At 43.2% G+C, this 22,193-nt stretch overlaps 1 protein-coding gene across 1 annotated transcript in view; it reads left to right on the plus strand.

Annotated features, from left to right (window-relative positions):
• The window catches only part of LOC120926643 (CGRP receptor component), a 57,640-nt gene that overhangs the window by 33,221 nt on the left and 2,226 nt on the right, over positions 1-22,193 (plus strand). Inside the window, exons 4-5 of the mRNA XM_040336767.1 lie at positions 3,916-4,010; positions 15,249-15,306. Coding sequence (XP_040192701.1) covers positions 3,916-4,010; positions 15,249-15,306 — 153 coding nt within the window. The remainder of the gene's footprint in view (positions 1-3,915; positions 4,011-15,248; positions 15,307-22,193) is intronic.

Consider the following 22,193-nt stretch of genomic DNA (forward strand, 5'->3'; position numbering starts at 1 on the left):
TAAACATTTAAATAATTTTGTTTTTGTGCATTATGTTCCTGTAAGTCCATACACATGTACATGTCCTATGGTGGTGATTAAATGTTTTGCGTTCAGTTCTAGTTAAAGGGGTTGTATGGGTTTGTTTGTTCTTCTTCTTTTTTTTTTTTTTTTTTTTTTTTTTTTTTAATAACAAACATGTTATACTTCCACTGTGCAGCTTGTTTTGCACAGAGTGAGTGGCCCCGATCCTGGTCTTCTGGGGTTCCTCGGCGGCTGTCTCAGCTCCTCCCTGCTTCTGGGAAGCGCTCTCCCAAGGGGGTGACCTTGCAGTTGCACTCCGAAGTCCTGTATCCGGCGTCCATAGCCGTTGACTACAGGACTCTGCCCCACCCCCAGCCCTCGTGTCAATCAATCAATCTATCCAATGAAGAGCGGGCCGAGAAGAGCCAAGAAGCAAGCGCATTCTCGACGCAGGACTTTCGAGGGCTCAGGTAAGTAATCGGGGGGGGGGGGGTACGATGCATTAAGGTGAGAAAACATGAAGGTTTACAACCCCTTTAATCCTGTGCCAATGATACCTTTATGTATAGACTTTGCAATTTGATGGCACCCTTCATCACTTCACTGCAGCACACTGAAATGTAAGATCTATGGCTGCAAGGAGTGTGCTGGATCTTATATGTAAGCACTACTGTACAAAAGTGTTAATAGTTTCTTTTTTATCAATTAACAAAATGGAAAGTAAATGAACAAAAGAGAACTCCAAATCAATTCAATATTTGATGTGACCACCCTTTACCACCCTTTGCCTTCAAAACAACATAAATTCTTAAATTTTTTTAGGTAAATATACACACAGTTTTGAAGGAGCTCGGCAGGTAGGTTGCTTCAAACATCTTGGAGAACTAACAGGTCTTTTGTTGATTGAGGACACCACGGATCCTGACCAAATCTCCACCATACTTCACTGTTGCCTGCAGACATTCATTTTTATACCACTCTCCAACCCTTTCGGGAAACTGCCTCCTGTTACAGCCAAATATTTCAGATTTTGACTCCTTAGTCCAGAGCATCTGCTGCCACTTTTCTGCACCCCAGTCCCTATGTTTTCTTGCATAGTTGAGTCGCTTAGCCTTGTTTCTACATCGGAGGTATGTCTTTTTGACCACAATTCTTCTATAAAGACCACGTTTGGCAAGACATCTCTAGACAGATGGGTGTACCTGGGTCCCACTGGTTTTCCGAAAGTTCTTCGCTGATGGCACTGTTGGACATCTTCCGATGTCGTAGGGAAATACAGGTGAAACTCGAAAAATTTGAATATTGTTCAAAAGTTCATTTATTTCACTAATGCAACTTAAAAGGTGAAACTAATATAGGAGATAGACTCATTACATGCAAAGCAACATAGTTAAAGCTGTGATTTGACATAATTGTGGTGATTATGGCTTGTAGCTCATGAAACCCCCAAATCCAAAATCTCAGAAAATTAGAATATTACATGCAATCAATAAAACAAGGATTGTACATAGAACAATATCGGACCTCTGAAAAGTATAAGCATGCATATGTACTCAGTCAATACTTGGTTTGGGCCCCTTTTGCAGCAATTACTGCCTCAATGCGGCGTGGCATGGAAGCTATCAGCCTGTGGCACTGCTGAGGTGTTATGCAAGACCAGGATGCCTCAATAGCGGCCTTCAGCTCTTCTGCATTGTTCGGTCTCATGTCTCTTATCTTTCTCTTGCCAATGCCAGGCAAGTTTGCTGGCCAATCTAGCACAGTAATCCCACGGTCATTGAACCAGGTTTTGGTGCCTTTGGCAGTGTGGGCAGGTGCCAAGTCCTGCTGGAAAATGAAGTCAGCATCCCCATAGAGCTAGTCTGTGGAAGGAAGCATGAAGTGCTCCAAAATCTCCTTAAAGAAGCACTGTGGACCAACACCAGCAGATGACATGGCTCCCCAAATCAACACAGGCTGTGGAAACTTCACACTGGACTTTCGAGCATCTTGCAGTGTGTGCATCTCTATTCTTCCTTCATACTCTGGGTCCTTGGTTTCCAAATGAGATGCAAATTTTGCTCTCATCAGAAAAGAGGACTTTGGACCACTGAGCAACAGACCAGGTCTGTTTTTCTTTAGCCCAGGTAAGACTCTTCTGACGTTGTTTGGTCAGGAGTGGCTTGACAAGAGGAATACAACATTTGAAGCCCATGTCCAGGATGTGTGGTGGCTCTTGATGCACTGACTCCAGCCTCGGTCCATTCCTTGTGAATGTCCCCAACACTTTTAAATGGCCTTTTCCTGACAATCCTCTCCAGGCTGTGGTCATCCCTGCTGCTTGTGCACCTTTTTTTGTTCCACACTTTTCCCTTCCACATAACTTTCTATTAATCTGCTTTGATACAGCACTTTGGGAACATCCAACTGTTTTTGCAATTACCTTTTTTGAGGTTTTTCCTCCTTATGGGGAGGGTGTCAGTGATGGTTTTCTACACAACTGTCAGGTCAGCAGTCTTTGCTATGATGAATTTGATTCCTACTGAACAAGACTGAGAGACCATTTAAAGGCTTAGGGACCTTAAATGGCTTAGTTAGCTGATTAGCCTAGACACTTTGAGCCTAGAATATTGCACCTTTTCACAATATTCTAATTTTCTGAGATTGTGTATTTGGGGTTTTCATGAGCTGTAAGCCATAATCATCACAATTTATGACAAATCACGGCTTGTACTATTTTTTGATTTGCATGTAATGAGTCTCTTTTATATATTAGTTTCATCTTTTAAGTTGCATTAGTGAAATTATCTTTTGCACCATATTCTAAATTTTTGAGTTTCGCATGTAAGCATAATGCGTCTTTCATCTGCTGCATTAACTTTCCTTGGCTAACCACTGTGTCTATGGTTGTCAACCTTGTCCGTTTCTTTGTGCTTCTTCAAAAGAGCATGAACAGCACATCTTGATTCTCTGAAATCTTTGCCTGAAAGAGACCCTGCTGATGCAGTATAACTAGCTTGGGTCTTGGTGCTGTGCACAATCTTGCCATGTGTATGACATGAGACATGAAACAGTCTTCTACAACATCACCTTAGTAGCAGAGTATGGCTGTTCATCACCCAGTTTTAAGCCGTCTACACAACTGTTTCTGTTAATGACTGTGTTTCATCATATGTATGAAAATTATGATCATTAGCACCTGTTTGGTATAATTGGTTAATCATACACTGACTGATTTGGATTTTTCTTGTTTACTCACTTTGCATTTTGTAAATTCATAAAAAAAAATAAACATTTAAACTTTATATTTTTCAAAGCATTATTACTTTACAACATTTGTTTACACCTGCCTAAAACCTTTGCACAGTATTGTAAATATATGTTCTGTTCCTGTAATGACATTTTGATTTGGAAATGGAACAAATACGACCAGCTTGCTGGGTTACCTCCTGTGAGCTGAAACATGTTGATATGTTATTTGGCATCCTGCCATGAAGCCCATTGTGTATATTTATATGTGTTAGATATATTAAATTTTAAACTCCTGCAGGGAACAGAAAATGGTGTTAATGTGTTTATGTACTGTGTATAGAGCGCTGTGATATATGGGTGCTAGATAAATACTGAAAATCAATAATCTCATTTTAAGGTTACCTTTACAGTAGAATTTGTCTTCCATCAGAGATCTGTGTATAAAAGAGTTTTTAACAATGACTTTATATTTTCGAGTAGATAGTAGAGTTGCAGTTTAAGCTCAACTCAAAACACATTAAATCTGCCATTGTTGAGTATCTGCCAACATAAAAATACAGAATTAGGTGACTAGAAGCTTTCAAGACCTCATTCTTCACTGGGCAGCATGCCATCCACATGTTTAAGTGTCTGATTGCAGTAATAGCTGCTGATGTGAATCTGGTGTTTTTTCTTTTGTAGACACTGAAATATTTGTCCAACACACCCTGCCAGCGTCAGAGTCCCGAAATAGTGCAGAAGTTCCTAACTGCAATGAAATCACATAAATTGACCAAGTAAGTGTTTTACGTGTTTTTAGCATTTATGTCTTACCATGCCCATATGCTCCTTGAAATAGTTACTACATTTCAGGACAGAATAGTTCTGTGTGTATGAGGAACACATACTTGGCACAGACTGGAGTGGAATGAAACGATAAGAAGCATATGGTGATAGTTTAAAAACAAATGGTTTATGTTGTTCAGTGATAATTATACTGAACAGATGTATACTCTGTATACACAAGCAGGGGACATTTATCGTGTTCAAAACATGCAGGAGCCCTAAGGAAACTATAATTTACTAGTGTGTGTGTGTTTTTTTTTTATTTTTTTGTTTTTTTTATTTTATGTTTCTTATTTTTTGTTTTCGGTCTCATGTCTCAATTAAATTTATATACAGATTCGCAGATTCTTCCTCTAATTGATATGTTTATAAGGCACAGTGGTTGCTATCATTGTTGGGCACTCATGTGGCTGCACTGATGGGCGGCACTCATGAGACTGCACGGATGGGGCTGCGCTGATAATCAAGGCACTGACGATCAGTGCCCTGATTATCAGTGTAAATGTGCCCTGTCAGCCTAGCTGGTTATTGACTCTCCTTTCCTCACACAGTTACAACATTTGAGCAAAGGAATGCCGCTAAGTTTGTTTACATGTGATCAGATGTGATTGGACACTGCTGATCGCATGGTAAAGGGCCACTGTGATTTGCCCTTTATCCCGATCTGTGATCAGCTGTGTCCAAAGGACACAGCGGTCACCGTGCACGCCTAATGCAGGAGGCATGTTCTGAGAGGACGTCCTCCCATAACAAGAGAACCGGGCTGTAGCCTTTTGGCTGAGGTGCGATTGAGGTGGTTAAAAAGGGTGTTTTTACTGCTTTCTGTGTTCCACTTGGAGAATACCCTATACTTCTGTCCTAGTTACATAACGTCACCAGGAGGAAATGAAGGGAAATCTCCCCAATAGGGTCACAGTAACATTCGAATTCTCTAGTATAGTAATGAATGACTGTACGTGGGTTTATTCTGCTGCTTATTGAAACCCACACGCCCCTGGATGCAAATTCTCTGCATTCAGAGTTGTACATCTGTACAGATGCACATGTTTATGCAAGTAGCAGCGTACAGCCATTTATTACTATGATTGGCTGTATGTGGCATTTGTATATCCCAGGCACAGAAATGCACTTGCAGTTACGCTATATGACCAAGTTTCTTCCACATGTGCATGAGGCCTGTGATGCACAGTAAAAAGCATATATGTTTCGGCTCTCTTCAGTTTGCTGCCTGCATGCCAAGGTCTTTTGGCAGGTCCTGTGGTCTGATTAGAGACGGCACAGGACTATCTGCACACTTGTTTTTTGTTTTGTTATTTAAGCTGGCATGCATCTTAATCATTAACAATTGACAATAAGACACAACTTTTAAATACTGTATAACAAAATATTATTTCCACATTTGGATTATGATTGTGTTTTCAAAAGAAAGGTTGCCAGTTAAATGCTGAATCTTTAACCTTATTGTGATAGCACTCTCTTTGTACTCTATAAAAGTGTTTCATCACAATAATGGCCACAAATTCACTCAATGGCAGCTGGCCCAGCAAAGGACACAATGCACATATTTTCTGCCTGGTCTTCTTGCCTCAGTGTTTATCATTTCAGATCATATAATCTAGAAAGTGCCTTTGCTGCAGGATAATTTCGCAAAAAGAACAATCACTATTTGTCCTAACTACAATAGATATAAAAAGTCTACACATATTAAAATGTGTTTCTATGATGTAAAAAAATGAGACCGATAAATTTCAGAACTTTTTCCACCTTTTTAATCACTTAAGGACCCCTTCACGCCAATATACGTTGGCAGAATGGCACGGCTGGGCACAATCGCGTACCTGTACGTGACTCTTTAAGCCCAGCCGTGGGGTCGCAAGCGCGCCGCAGTGACCCGGTCCTAAGCTCCGTAAACGCGCCCGCGGGACTCGCAGACCAGATCGGCACCGGTGTCCCGCGATCGGTCACCGGAGCTGAAGAAAGGGGAGAGGTGTGTGTGTGTGTGTGTGTGTGTGTGTGTGTAAACACACCTTCCCTGTTCTTCACTGTGGCAGTGTCATTGTTATAGGGAAAGACGATCAATGACGTCACTTGATAAATGCTTATTGCGATTTTTTTTTTTTTTTTTTTTTTTAAATATGTAGAAGAATACGTATCGGCCTAAACTAAGGGGGAAACGTTTTTTTATATATTTTTGGCGGATATTTATTGTACCAAAAAGTAAAAAAATATTGATTTTTTTTTTTCAGATTTGTCGCTCTATTTTTGTTTATAGCGCAACAAGTAAAAACCGCAGATGTGATCAAATACCACCAAAATAAATCTCTATTTGTGGGAAAAAAAGGCCACGTCGCACGACAGCGCAATTGTCAGTTAAAGCGACGCAGTGCCGAATCGCAAAAAGGGGCAAGGTCCTGCATAATGGTCCGGGGCTTAAGTGGTTAATGTGACCTATAAACTGTACAACTCAATTGAAAAACAAACTGAAATCTTTTAGAGGGTACTGATGTACTGATTTTCTTATTGCTTGATGCTCTTGAAGCTGTTGGGGCTGCATTAACCACTTACCCGTACCTCAGTACTTTGACGCTAAATACCGGGGTTATGGCAGCAGCTAGCTGCTTTTTTTTTTTTTTTTTAAAAGACTGTGTAAAACTAAAGAGTAAAATTAAATAAGAATATATATATATATATATATTTTTTTTTAAAGCGCGCGTGCAGAAAACTGTGTTCAAAACGCACGTGAGGTATCGCCACGATCGTTACTGTTGTCTTTATTTTTTCAAAAAAAGTGAGCTTGTAAGACCGCTGTGCAAATACGGTGTGACAAAGTATTGCAACGACCGCCATTTTATTCTCTAGAGTGTTAGAATCCCCAAACATTATATATTTTTTTTCTAAGTAATTTTCTAGCAAAAAAATAAAAATGATTTCAACTTGTAAACAACAAGTGTCAAAAAGATGCTCGGGCTGAAGTGGTTAAAGCAGAAGTCAAAGAAGTAAAAAAATTAATAAAAATAATCCCTATATGGATGTGTTTAAAAATCTTCCATTTACTGAAGTGACCGTAAAACCAGGTCAAGATCTGCCTATGGTTTCAAAAGATGCAGAGGCTTGGTTGGTAACATGTGACATAGTCGCATGAAACTAGAATTGTTCTGAAAATCTGAGTACATGACACAGGGAGGGAATTTTCTGTCATTCACCCTCTGTGGGCAGGTGTGGGGGAGATGAACCAATATCATTGAAGGCCCCACTTTCAGTGCATGCTCTGACAATGCAAAAAGCAGAATTACTGACACTATATTGCTGTGTCGTTAATTCCTCCACTAGTGACTCCGCCACTACAGCCCATATAACCTACCAAAATCATGTCCAAGGTTTGTCATTGAGTTTCTGATCTATCCAGTATGCTTGTAAATTTTAAAGGTAAAGCATATTGATCAGGGGTAACTATGAGTAATGCCTTGATAGACTAAAACACATTAGTGTTGGCTCTGTTTGAAACATATGTACTTCTTGGATGAAATAAAGAGCCCTTTTTTTTCATCCTCGCCTAGTTGCCATCTTTATCTACATGGAAGGACATTGAGCAGGTGTAAGATTGCGATTGATGAAAAAACTGCTTGGGTGTCTAATATTTGGTCGCACTGCTATTGATTGATTGATTTTTGAGCTTAATTAGGCGCCAAATGCCCACTGTGAAGTGAGCGTCTAAGCGCCGCTGGTGAGATGTAACTTTGAATCAATCCGTGGTGAAGAAGAGAGAGAAAAGAGAAGAGAGGGCGGTGAAAGGAAAGGGTATCCAGCCCTTAGGGGAGCAAGAGGAAAGAGCCGTAAAGTGTATGAGAAAAAATATAAAAGAAAAAAGGAACAGTGGGGATACTAGAGGAGGGGTAGAAGACATCATAGTTATTAGAGAGGCAAGTGGCCCCTTCAATGAGGGGGCGGATTGTGAGAGGGAAAAGAATATAAATTTATCCATAGGCCTGGATGAACAGCTCCGTCTTTAGTTTTTTTTCTGAAGAGGAGCAGGTTAGGTGTCATCTTAAGTTCTAAGGAGAGGGCATTCCACAGCATGGCACCCCTACCCTGGAGTCGTTTGCCTCCCATGGAAGAAAGTTTAGATGGAAGGACTGTGGCTAAATGTTGGGTCTTGGATCTTAATGGGCGCGAGGGTTCATAGTGCACCGCCAAGCTGTGTAAGTACTTGGGACCCTGTCCCCAGTATGCACGAAAGAAGATACAGAGCGTTTTAAAGATCACTCTCTGCTCGATAGGGAGCCAATGAAGTGATCTCCTGGCCAGGCTAATATGGTCTCTTCTCGCTAGACAAAGCGAGCAGTGTGGTTCTGAACCACCTGAAGCTTATGGACCCATTTCTGCGGGGCACCCAATAGGAATACGTTTGCCCCGTCTAACCGGGAATGGATAAAAGCCTGGGCAAGTAGTGATCTGTTATTTTTGCGTGAATAGATGTTTTACTTTTCTGAGGAGCCTTAGATGGTAATTGGCATTCAGCAGGATGTTTCTAAAGTGGGGCATAAACGAGAGGGTGTCATCAATTATGACTCCTAGGTTTTTTACCTGCTTGGCTGGAATGGGTGTGGGTCCGAAAGATAGAGGCCAAGCAGCCAGCAATAGGGGGCTAGTAGGACCAATTAATAGAACTTCAGTTTTAGCTGCGTTCAGTCCAAGCCTATTGCCAGCCATCCAGTCCTGTATTTCTACCAGGCATTTTGCCAACTGAACTGGCTGCTGAGGTCCTCCTGCTGAATCAACCAGAATTTGTGTGTCATCGGCATAAAGCTGACACTCCAAGTTATTGTTCTGGATGATGTCAGCAAGAGGACAAACATAGCAGTTAAAGAGCAGTGGCGATAGAGCACTCCCCTGTGGGACTCCGCATGTCAGAGGTCTTGGGGTAGACCGGTGTGTTCCCATCTTGACACATTGTGTTCTCTCATGGAGAAACGAGCGTATCCAGTTTAGGACCACCCCGTTAAGACCAAAAAGATTTTTTAATCTGTCCAACAGTATATCATAGTCGACAGTGTCGAATGCTGCGGAGAGGTCTAGCAAAATCAGGGCTGCCGACCCCCCCTGCGTCACGGATTGTCAATAGTCTTTCTCGCATGGCCAGCACAGATATCTTGGTTCCTCTTCCCGGACGAAACCCCGACTGGGTGTCATGGAAGAGGTTACCCCCCTCAAAATAGTTTTGTAGCTGCCTGAAGACTACTTGCTCTAGGATTTTTGCCAGGAAGGGGATGGCGGAAATGGGCCTGAAATTGAGCGGGTCATTTATGTCTAGACCCATCTTTTTCAGAAGGGGTGTTACTATGGCATGCTTCATTTTTCCTGGGACGATGCCTAATTGCAGAGAAAGGTTAATTACTTTGCAAATGTCCAGGGCCAATGTTTTTGCATTGGCCTTCATGAGCCACCCGGGACAGATATCATCCGGATATGATAATGCTTTTAAGTCTCTCATAATTTTCAGTATCTCCCCAGGGGTAGTATCTGTAAATTGCATAAGACCTGAATGGAAGCCAGATGATATTGGTTGGTCTAAGGGTCGCACAGCCTGGTTGGTAGATGTCCGGATCTTCTGTATTTTGGCTTCAAATGACAGAAGAAGGCTGGAGCACATTTTATCTGAAGATGGTATGGAAGAAAAGTATTTTTTGTTGTTAAAGAGGCTGGATGTGATTTTGAATAGTTCAGCCTCTTTATTAATTGCTTGGGCTATTTGGGCATTATAATAGCTTCTTTTTTGGAATTTTACGTGCTTGCTATACACTCTGCACTGGTTCCTGTAGGCCAATTTGTCCTGCGGGTGGTTAGTTCTGATCCATTTGCGTTCAAGCTGACGTCTTTTGGATTTTAACTCTCCCAGTGAGGATGAATACCAAGGGCATGATTTAGATTTCCTAGGCCTATTGTATGACGTGGTGATGGGCGCCACTTTGTCAAGGGTGTTTATTCGTTTTTGTTCAAATGCGTCCATGGCCTGTTCTAATTTTTCCAAATCATTTTCAATGTCGACTAACTTCTGTTCTGAATTGCCTTGGCTGTTAATATAGGCTGAATGAAAGGTTTCGTCGCTGATTTTTGTAAGTTTTCGGAAAGGCTTTGATCTTTCCATCGGGGGGCCTGAGGTATTTTTTCTGGGGGCTAAGTCTGGCAGAGTGTATTTTAATAGATAGTGGTCCGTCCATCCTGTCACTGTTGTAGATAGATTTGTGACTTGAAGATCATTAGAGAGTATAGCGTCAAGCTGATGTCCAAGGATATGAGTTGGCCCCTGAACTTTCTGCTCGAACCCCATACCCTCCAGGTCTTCTAGGAGGTCCTTGGCGTGTGGTTCTTCAGTCTGCTCTAACCAAACGTTGAAGTCTCCTTGAATTATTAATTTATCCTGGTTAGCAGTTAGTTGCATAATATATTCATTAAATTCTTTGACAAAATGGCCGCTATATTCTGGAGGTATATATAGTGACCAGGGTAAATGATGAGCAAGGATTGACTGAGCATTTAATGATAAGACTTTCAAAGGTTTTTGGAGAAGGAAAAACTAGCTCCGTACAAGATAATTTTTCGTCATATAAGACCGCAATACCACCTCCCCTTTTGCCCACCCTATTTTTATGCAAAATTTTGTAGTTGTCTGGTATAAGCTCATCAAAAATTGTTTCAGAGCCCGGACCGAACCATGTCTCGGTTATAGAGAATAAATGAGGGTGCTCAGACGTAATCATCATAAATGTCCGGGGCGTGCTTCACAGCGGACCTGGCGTTTATATAGCTCAGTTTCAGGATTTCTTCAGTAGGGGGTTTTAATATCTTGTTTGGGCTATCAGTAACAAAAATTAGCTTTTTAACCCAGGGGTCGACAAATCCCGGGCGCCAGGTCGCCATGGCGACTAGAAATAGGGTCCTGGCGACTTGGCTTGGAAGGGGGGGCAAAAAAAAAAAAATTTTTTTTTTTTTTTGTGAGCTGGCACCATCTGGTGGTGAGCCGTTGGTATTACAAGTTATTACCACCAGATGTGTAAGCTGGCGCCATCTGGTGGTGGCCGTTGGTATTACAAGTTAAGTATTACAAGTTAAACATCAATTCTAATGTAATTTTTCACTATTTTCACTGCCATCTTCTTCCCTCTAATTAGAACCCCCAAACATTATATATATTTTTTATCCTAACACCCTAGAGAACAAAATGACGATCGTTGCAATACTTTCTGTCACGCCGTATTTGCGCAGCGGTCTTGCAAGCGCACTTTTTTGGGGACAAAATTACACTTTTTTTAATTAAAAAATAAGACAACAGTAAAGTTATCCCCATTTTTTTTAATATTATGAAAGATAATGTTATGCCGAGTAAATTGATACCCAACATATCACGCTTCAAAATTACGTCCGCTCGTGGAATGGCGTCAAACTTTTACCCTTTAAACGTCGCCTATGGAGATTTAAAAAAAACTCTACAGGTTGCATGTTTTGAGTTACAGAGGAGGTCTAGTGCTAGAATTATTGCTCTCACTCTACCAATCGCGGCGTTACCTTACATGTGTGGTTTGAACACCGTTTACATATGCGGTCGCTGCTCATGTATGTGTTCGCTTCTGCGCGCAAGCTCGTCGGGATGGGGCGCGTTTTCTGGCTCCTAAGTTTTTTAGCTGGCTCCTAGATTCCAAGCAAATTTGTCAACCCCTGTTTTAACCACTTCAATACAGGGCTTTTATACACACCTCATTACCGGGCCTGTTCTGGCACTTCTCTCCTACATGTAAAAATCATTATTCTTTTGCTAGAAAATGACGCAGAACCCCCAAACATTATATATGTTTTTTTAGCAGACATCCTAGGGAATAAAACGACGGCCATTGCAACGTTTTATCTTGTACAGTATTCGCGCAATAATTTTTCAAACGCCCTTTTTTTGGAAAAAAATTGTTTCATGAATTAAAAAAATAACAAAACAGTAAAGTTAGCCCAATTTTTTTGTATAATGTGAAAGATTATGTTACACCGAGTAAATAGATACCTAACATGTCACGCTTTAAAATTGCGCATACTCATGGAATGGCGCCAAACTTCGGTACTTAAAAATCTCCATAGGCAACGCTTTAATTTTTTTTTTACAGGTTACCAGTTTAGATTTACAGAGGAGATCTAGTTCTAGATTTGTTGCTGGCACTCTAACGCACGTGGCGATACCTCACATATGTGGTTTAAACGGCGTTCACATATGTCGGCGGGACTTGCGTGTGCGTTCGCTACTGCGCGCGAGCTACCGGGGACAGGGGCGTTTTAATTTTATTTTTATTCTTTTATTTATTTTTTTACTTATTTTTTTCTTTTTTACACTTCTTTTCTAATTTTCTTTTTCTTTTTTTTTTTTTTTTTTTTTTTTTTTTTTACTTTTATTCCTATTACAAGGAATGTAAACATCCCTTGTAATAGGAATATGTGTGACAGGTACTCTTTATGGAGAGATGCGGGGTCAATAAAACCCCACATCTCTCCCCCAGGCTGGAAACCATGAGATCGGTGAAAAAAAATTCACCGATCTCATGAATACTGTTGCTTACTAGCCGCAATTGCGGCTTTGTTTACTTACGGGGACCCGGGCGTGACGTCATCACATCGCACCCGGGTCCTCCGACGGTCATAGAGATGACTGGTGACCATCTGGTCACCAGTCATCTCTATGCTTCCTGCGAGCGCCGGACGATTCTTTCTCCGGGCCCCCGATGGCACGGGAGAGCCCGGAGAAGCACCGGATGGCGGCGGGAGGGGGGGATGTCCCCTCCCGCCGCATGTAAGAATGATCAAGCGGCGGAACCGCCGCTATGATCGTTCTTATGCTGCGCAGAATCGCCGGCAGAACAAAAGGATATCTGGATGATGCCTCTAGCTGCAGGCATCATTCAGATATCCACCCGCAAAGCCCAGGACGTCATTTGACGTCCACCCAGGATGGGAGATCCCATCTGTGGACGTCAAATGACAATGGGCGGGTATTGAAGTGGTTAACAGTGATTCCATTTTGCTGGAAAGTCTCTAACTTTCCTGGCTTCTAAATTGTACGTTTTACATTCCACTTGTTTTGTGATGATAATTTGCATATTGTGTTTTTTTAGCTACATACATGTCGCATAGATCGCTGGAGCCATATTGTGATAGCCACCTAGAAATCACTGTAAAATATAATGACATTCTAGCTGCACCATCATATACAGCCTGCACTGTATATGAAGGAAGAGGGAATAAATGGCAGAATTGTGTGGGTGTTAGGGTGAAAAAAATACCTTTTTATGGTATTGCACTTTACCATGAAGCAATTTTAGCTAAATTACTGAAATAAAATGTATAGTGGAGATGAAATTTATCTGCTATGCATTACCATTTTTCCTCGGTAATTTAATTGTTTCATGTTTTCAGCCTGTTGCTATAAATGACATTACATTTGCTGCTGAAAGTGATTTAAAGCAGATTTTCACTGCATCTGAGCCCCACAAACCAAAAAAACTATTTTTAATTCATTTTTTTTTTTTTATTCAAAGAAAATGTCAATATCAACTCCCAATCAACATTGATTATTGATTATTAATTAAACCTCATGCTGCTAGCATTAGTAAATAAATAGAAAACGATATCCTATCCAATCCTATCCCTTTACTTGTTTTAAACTTTTTTTTTTTTCTCTTCAATTACCGTACTTTCTGGTTTCTTGAGGAGGAGGGGTTTTCAAAGCTAAAAACATCCTCCTGTATGCATTTCTGAGCTAAGGGCTCCAGGAAGTAAATGCTACATGAATCATTATACAATCCGCACTTAGGATAAAAATTAAGGTTGCAGCCTCCCCTAATGAGCTCCTCCAGGAGAACTCTATGTATAAAAGAAAGAAAAGGTGTTTGGTGTTGATGGCACTACCTGTGGCCTGAAGAGTGATTTATCAGGTCTCTATATGGGTGTGTGAAACAACAAGCTAGAAGGGTCATATGATCAAAAAAATTCCACAGCGATATACTTCACTAATAACCCCTTTCCCGTAGCTACATAAAAAAAATGTATCTACAATTGCCTTAGTTCCCAGATACCAAGTGACCCCCAAGAGCCTGTAGACCCTGCGATTTGGAGGATCAATCGCTCAAAGCCATCAGGATCTGAGTTTAAAAGCAAAATACCCCTGAAGGGATTAAATGAGCTGGGGAGTGGGGACCCAAGAGGGGGAGCACGAAAGTCACCTGCTAAATCTGCCCCAACGAGCACTATTCGCTTTGGAACTTTTGTTGGTCATATTGTGCATTTTTTATGCAACTTGCCTGTTTTTGGACAATTTTAAGCAATATTGCATGGACTCTGTTATATAAAAATTTCACATATGTTACGTGGTTTGGATTATTGGTTATATTAAATTTTTTACCTATTTTTTCACTGATTAATATATTTATTGCCTATTACCAGGTTTATCACTTCTTAGCACTTTCAGGGGAGTGGATCTCCCAATCATCATCCAATACTGATTTTGTTAATTTTTACACTATATTTGTTGTATCACGTACACTTTCTAGTACGAATGATTTATGGACCTACCCTCTCACAGTATTGTATAGGAGGTTTTGTCCTCACACAGGTGGATTTTATATACTGCTCATTTTTTATGTAGCTACGAGAAAGGGGTTATTGGTGAAGTATATCGCTGTGGCATTTTTTGGATCATATGACCTCCTAGCTTGTTTCACACAGCCATATAAATAGAAACCCGATAGATCACTCTTCAGGCCACAGGTAGCGCCATCAATCCCAAACACCTTTTCTTTCTTTTATGTGAGGTTTTTACCACAGGGTCGTTTTTATCATCCAAAACTTGATGGAGATGCCATAGCTGTTCTCTATAGTCTTGTGGTCTGAGCTCATAGAATGACTGCAGTGATCCAAATTAGCAATCATTGATATGGTCCATGAAAATGCAGTCTGGCTCAACAATGGCCATTCCATTTAGGTCCAAAAGCTAATTTTGTTTAGTTGGTTTTCCATTGCTAAAATCTAACCAATAGAAATAGTGAATGATTTGTATAGCAGTTACAGATATGCTCTGTGCACAGAATGTTTTATGAGCCGAAAAATGTTGTATGGTATTTAAAGTCCATTGGAGAAATAATATGCTTCTATTTTTCAAGAGCAGAAAAGCTGCAACTACTTAACCATCGGCCCATGACAGCAGTGGAAATCCAGCTGGTGAGTGCATTCCTCTTCTTATAGCTTTTTCTGATAAAATACAGTATTTGCTAAGTGCATGTCACAGGAGGGAAGCTTTATTGTTGCACATCTTTGTATGTTGAGATCTCCATACGTCATAATCTCCAACTGATTTTTAGATTACTATTGTGTTCTTTATTGTGCAGAACAGATAAACAGGTTTTCTATAGTTTATTGACATATTAACAGCATTCTTTAAAATAAAATGGCAAAATAGTAATGTTTAATCATAACGATCAATTCAACTTCCATAAAAAAAAAACATGTCAGTTTTGGGGGCAGCGCTGGTAACGTTTACTTCATGTGCATTGTGGAAATGTTCTCTGTAAATGTGGAGCTTTGTTCTGGAATGGTGTGAATGTATTCCTTTTTGTAAGTTTACAGGATCTTCTCGTATAAATCATCTTACAAAGACAGGTGTCTGAATAATCCTCCTGTGAAGCTTCAAGTAACTGTTCAGAGCTGGGACCCAGCTGACCCTCTCCTTTTCCTCCAGCTTCCCAGCCTTCTTTACACTAAAAAAGCAGCTTGTCCATCAAGATAGTATGAAGAGCAAAAGCTCAAAGCCAAATATCCTTTACCTAAGACAGAGCACTGAAAAAACATTGCTGATCAATCGGTTTACTGCAAGTTGCACTTTTCCCCTTTGCATTACCAAAATACTATTACACAATGAAAAGTTTAGGTTAAGGGACCAAATCTGTATAGTCAAAATGTACCCACTGATATGACAGTTGGCCAGTGCAACCCCTTTTAATTTCATTGCTATAAAGGTGATAACGAACTCCAGGCTAGTTGGCAATTTTACAGGTCGGGAAGACTTGTGTGTTCACAATGCTTCCCGTAGCCATGACCTTGAGGCAGTCATAGATGCCTGAAGGTTTGTGTCTATATGTTCAACTACCTTCTCGTTCCTATGGGCACTTTAACCACTTTCCTACCTGGCCAATTCTGACAATACTCTTACATGTAAAAATGTATTTTCTCTTATCGTCCATGGACGGACACAGCTCCTTAAATCTTGACAAGTGGGTTATGTTCCCTGTTTACAGGAGAGGACTAGGCAGAAACATGTTAAATAGTTAAATACATGTTACATTAACAGAGTTGAACAGCCCCGCCCAGGGGGCGGTCCCTCCAGACATAACCCTCCTCACTGCAGCTTGCAGCCTCAGTTTCGTTCTGCCTAGCAAAGGAGAAGGACGTATGGCTCCCTTTGGGCCCAGCGCCCTGAGGAGAAATTTTATTTTATTTTACTTTATTTTTTCTTGAATAATCTTCTTTCAACTGTTGGCTGAGAGACAGGCTGGATATTATAGATCCTTGTAGTCTACTCAGTCCGACCAGCAAGCGTGGGCACACCTTTGCAAAGAGGCTTGGTCTGCCACGCCATACCTCATGACTCCTGAGGTGGCCGGTGAGCTTTGCTCCGAGGTCCACATATGACTGAGCTGTGGTGTTGCCTCAATCACAGTGGACCGGGCCGACAGCTACCTCCATTTCGGTTGTAGTTCTGTCAGGAATGCGTCAGCGAGTCCTCGCTTGGACGGGTAAGTACAGTCCCTCCTGCTTCGGTGGGTTGGTACGGCTGGGCATTCCTGGGGTTCGGGGGTCCCTTCCCCTTACTTCCCTGCTCCTTTCCCTTGCTGCATTGCTAACATTGCCGCTGTCAGGGGGGAGGGGGCCTTCCTGAGGGGACTGTTATCTGGCCTGTGTTTTTTCTTTTTTGTATTGGGCTTTCCTGTGAGGTAAAAAGCCCTGTGATGAGCACAGATGTTTATGATTATACTTCAGCAGACGCTGACTGATTGGTGACACCTGTAATGGTTTTGCTTTTTATGCTGTATCTGTGTCTTATCCTTAAATAAAACAGCCCTATGAGGCTTTTCCTGTTTAAACACAGGTCCCTGCAAAAGTTACCTCACGGTTCTTTTCCTCACAGGCAGCGCTGTGCAGTCTCCTCCTGAGGGAGTCCCCTGGTTACCCCTGGTCAGCGCAGCAAGTGGGTGAGAGGCCCTGAATAGGGCTCTAGGAGCTTTTGTCTATTTGTATGGACAGGTGTGCATATTATAATACACACTATGTAAATATTGGAGTCAGTATCTGGGTCCTTCCCCACATGCTGGTGGTGGCAGCAGGTGTTAGCTCCTGTGATTCCCACAGAGTTTTTATTGTTAGTCCTGGACACAGTTTGTGCCAGGGTGGGGGTGGACTGCGGGCGGGCGGTAAAAGAGTGCCCCCTTCCCCCGTTATCCCCTGGGGAATGCTCTGTTATGGAGCCATGGACTAGGTACCTAGTTAAAAAAAAAAAAAAAAAAAAAAAAAGGCAGAATAAGGCATTTATGGGTGCGCTTTTTACTGCTGCAAGGGACTCTCCTAAGCTGCATAGTGCAGCTGGGTTTCCGCTGAGGGCTCGGTCTTTTTTGGATCACACAAATCAGACCGCTGTGTAGGTTTTTTCCTTCTGTGCCCTTCTTTGATAATTTCTGAGATGCGGAATGAGAAAAGCCACTGAGGGCTTTTGTAGTCCCTCACCGCCGGGCGGGAACCCCTACTTGTATGGATCTGACTGATAGAAGATCCGAAGTACTGACCCGTTCCATGTTTACCATGCTGGGGTCTGGCTTGCGGCCTATTGTGGCCACTACACTGGGGTCTCAGTGGTCGCTGGCGCTATTTTTTGGGAGATTTTTCAATTACATTGAAAACTCCCATTGGCGCCCATTTTGTCGTAACCACGCTATGGCGCAGCTTACATTGTGCTGGCCTTTTTCCTGTGGCCGCGTTCTGAACGCTCGGCGGCCATCTTGGAGTAGTCCTGACCCCTAGTGCTGTATACAACTCGCAGAGTGAGCATTTTGCACCAGACAGTGGAGGAGCACCGACTCTCTCCTGAGGTTATTAGCCTAGCGGACCAGCTGGTCCAGGGCCTCATATAGGTCTGTGATGCTTCATTGAATGCTGCGCCCTTGTTATCCAGGGCGTCTGTTTCAGAATGGTTTTATGCACACGGTGGTGTAGTGCTTAACTCCATTACTTGGCAGCAAAAGAGTCATTGGTTCGAATCTGCACACTGACGCCAATCTGCCTGGAGCTTGCATTGTCGCTCCCTGTGTCTGTGTGGGTTTCCTCCGGGTACTCCGGTTTCCTCCAAAGACATGTGTGCATACACCTACATAATATACATACACACTATGTGTGTGTATTATTTAGGGGCAACCCTCCCAGGCCGTCAAAGGCCCAGCTGGGGGACTAATCTGTCCCTGGGTGCATAAGCCGATCACACCGGCACCCAAATCCTGCCAATGTATATAGCCTTCCCTCCCTGTCTCTAGGTGGGAGGGGCGGCTTGCAGGTTCACAATTCAGTGAAACCTCCCTGCTCTCCGACTAGTGGGTCTGCGAGGTGGTCTCTTTGGAGTACTAGATAGGGTTTCCTCCTATCCACAGAACAAAGTTCTGTCCTTGTGTCTTCCCCTCCCGGCACGTCGGTCTGCCTTGGGCAGTGTGGGTTTTGCTAAGCTGCAAGGTAATTTTACCTTTCCTGCAGGACGAGAGTTTTGGGGTTTTCTATGGGCCTCAGGCCCTAAATACCTTTGTGAACGTCGGGTAGTTCCGCATGGAATCCATTTGTTCGGTGGTAGCTGCGCTTCATCCGGGGGATGTCCTGACGTCCTCGGACATCAGGGACGCATACATGCATGTCCCGTTTTGCACATGTCACAGTGTTTTTTTCTGTGCTTCGTGATGAGAGAAGGGTCTCTGTCAGCCTGTGGCCCTCCCTTTTGATCTGGCGTCAGCACCATGGGTTTTCAGCTAGGAGCTCGCACTTATTTGAATTTTGTTGGGACAGCGAGGCTTTGCCTCATTGGCTACTTTGACGACTTTCTTCTGAGAGCAGCTTCTGTCTCCGACCTAGTGGATGGGTTATTCCCATTCAGACCCTCCGAAGATTCGGGTGGATGTTAAACGTTTAGGCCAGAAAGTGTAGCTCAGTGGCAGCAAGCCTGCCCTACATGTATGCGACCCAGGGTTCAAATTATGGGCATGCTAGGTTCCGACTCAGCGTTGGAGTATCTAGTGTTGATCCAGACTCCTCAGTGGCAAAGGTCCTTCTTCCCCTGGAGAAATTGCAGACTCTTCAGTCTGCGGAGAAGGTATTGGCATCACGCAATCGGTCTTCTCTCCGGGCGCCTGCTGGTTCAGGGTCTGTGGGTAGCCTCCTTCAAGGTGGTACTGTATGCCCAGTTCCACACCCTGGTTTTCCAGTGGAACTACTGTCCAGGTGGTAAAAATCTCTTGTCTCTGAAATCATTAGATTCCTGTGCGCCACCTAGTCAGAGTCTCTCTGAGTTGGTGACAGAGATTCCCGACTCTTCGGTCCGGGAAGTTGTCCCTTCCTTCCAGTGGTCGGTGTTTACGACGAATGCCAGCTCACGGGTTGTGAACCTGGAGGTTCACAAAACTGGGGGGTCCAGTCGGCCCTGAGTCGCTGGACTTGCGTGGACCTATGACCACACCTCCTTGAATGTGTCTGGTCTCGGTAGCTACCCAGGGTCGGGCCTGGCTAGTGCCTGGTGGAAGACCGCCTGGGAATACCAGGTGCTGTCTACTGTTCATTGTCCTACTATTTTAGGCGATCAGGCTATGCTTCTCCTTGTGGTCGACCAATCTGGTTTCAGCCGGACAACGCCACGGCCGTGGCTTCAGTCTACCATCAGGTATGCCGGCAGGCAGACTACTGGAGTCGCCAGATGCTGGGCCAGGGCGACTGGTCTTTGTGCTTGGGGTGTTTCGGCTCCCTTGCAGGAGGTGAGCCTCACATGGCATGGATCTCCTGGCAGCTTGTCTCCGCCGCAAGGGTGTCAAAGTTAGTGGCCAGGTCTAGTGATCTTGTACAGACGCGTCAGTCGCGCTGGAGGCCCTGTGTTGTCTGTATCGGTGATTTTTTTGCCATTCCTCCATGGTAGTTGCTTCCTCGGCCGCTCCACAGAGTGGATGCTGAGGAGATCCCGATGATTCTAATCGCTCCAGATTGACCTTGGCATCCTTGGTACGCTGATATCGGGCGCCTGGTAGCGGAGGCACCCTGGTGATTGCTAGGGCAGGAGGTTCCTGTCTCAAGGTCCCATACTTCCTCCTGTTGTACAGTCACTGACTTGCTTAACATGGTTATTGGAAGCCAGACTTTAGGTGACCAGGGTCTGTCTGACTCGGTCATCTCAACAGGGCACCGTAGTCTTCTTCCGGAGGATCTACCGTCGCACCTCTCTTGGTGCGAAGGGATGGAGTGACGTCCACGGGCGTACTTTCAATGTCCAGGGTCCTGCTGTTTTTAAAGCTTGGATTGGATCTAAAAATTGCTTAAAGCACCGTTTGGGGGCAGATTTCAGCCTTGGCTGTGTTCTTTTAGTGGCCTTTTTGCGGCCCGTTCCCTGGTGGGTCCCCTTTTTTTGTGTGCAAGGGGTTTGTCATATACTTTCCCCTCTTGGCCCATCTCTTCCCCCATGAGTTTTGACTCTGGTGCTCTCGGTTCTTCAGGAACCTTCCTTTTGGAAACATCAGAGAGATTTTCTCTTGACACTATCTCAGAAGGTGGCCCCTTTAGTGGCCTTTACCTCTGTTAGAGGGGTTTCTGAGTTGGCGGTCTTGTCTTGCAAGCCGCCATGCTTGATCCCCCATAAGGATTAGGTGATGGTGCGCCCGCGACCTTCCCTTCTTCCGAAGGAGGTTTCGGCCTTTCATACTTTAGGCGTGGTACGCGCTTTGCGGGTATACCAGCCTACTACGGCTCCATTTCGGAGCTTCTGACTCTCTTTTGTGTCGGTGTCTGGTCCACAAAAGGGCCTGGCGGTCTCGTCGACCACCATTTCTCGGTGGATCGGGCAGGCCGTCATACAGGCCTATGCTCCTAAGGGCGGGCCCCCCTTTCCGGTCACGGCACTTTCGACCAGGGCAATTGGTGCTTCCTGGGTTTTTTTTTTTTTTTTTTTTTTTCCCGACATCATGCGTCGGTCTCACAGGTGTGCGAGGCGGCGATTTGCTCGTCCGTTCACGCTTTTTCCAGAATTTACATGGTTGCTGTGAGTGCATCTTATGATGTTTTTTTCAGCCGCTAGTTTTTGCCGGCGGCTGTTTAAAGTTGCACCTCCTCCGTTGAGGAGCTCTGCTTGTTTTGGGGTGAAGTTAAAATTGTTTTTACTGATATATTTCCCACCCCTCGTTTTTTGACACTGCTTGGGGACGTCCCACTTGTCAAGATTTAAGGAGCTGTGTCCGTCCATGGACGATAAGAGAAAATAGGATTTTTTTGTACTCACCGTAAAATCCTTTTCTCTGAAGTCCATGGACGGACACAGCTCCCACCCCTCCTTTTTAGGTTTGTACTGCTTGTTACGAACTGAGGCTGCAAGCTGCAGTGAGGAGGGTTATGTCTGGAGGGACCGCCCCCTGGGCGGGGCTGTTCAACTCTGTTAATGTAACATGTATTTAACTATTTAACATGTTTCTGCCTAGTCCTCTCCTGTAAACGGGGAACATAACCCACTTGTCAAGATTTAAGGAGCTGTGTCCGTCCATGGACTTCAGAGAAAAGGATTTTACGGTGAGTACAAAAAAATCCTATTTTTGTGTTAGAAAATTACTGAGAAACCCCCAAACATATATATATATACTGTGTATATATCTATATCTAACAGAGGCCCTATAGACTAAAATGATGGACTTTTTACGTCACACTATATTTGCGCAGTAGTTTTTAAAATGCAATTCTTTGGGAAAAATATACTTTTATTGCACACAAACACAATATAATAGCCAATTTGTTGGCACAATGTAACATGTTACATTATGCCAAGTAGATGCCTA

Source organism: Rana temporaria, chromosome 2, assembly GCF_905171775.1.
Source record: "Rana temporaria chromosome 2, aRanTem1.1, whole genome shotgun sequence".
Classification (NCBI taxonomy): Eukaryota; Metazoa; Chordata; class Amphibia; order Anura; family Ranidae; genus Rana; species Rana temporaria.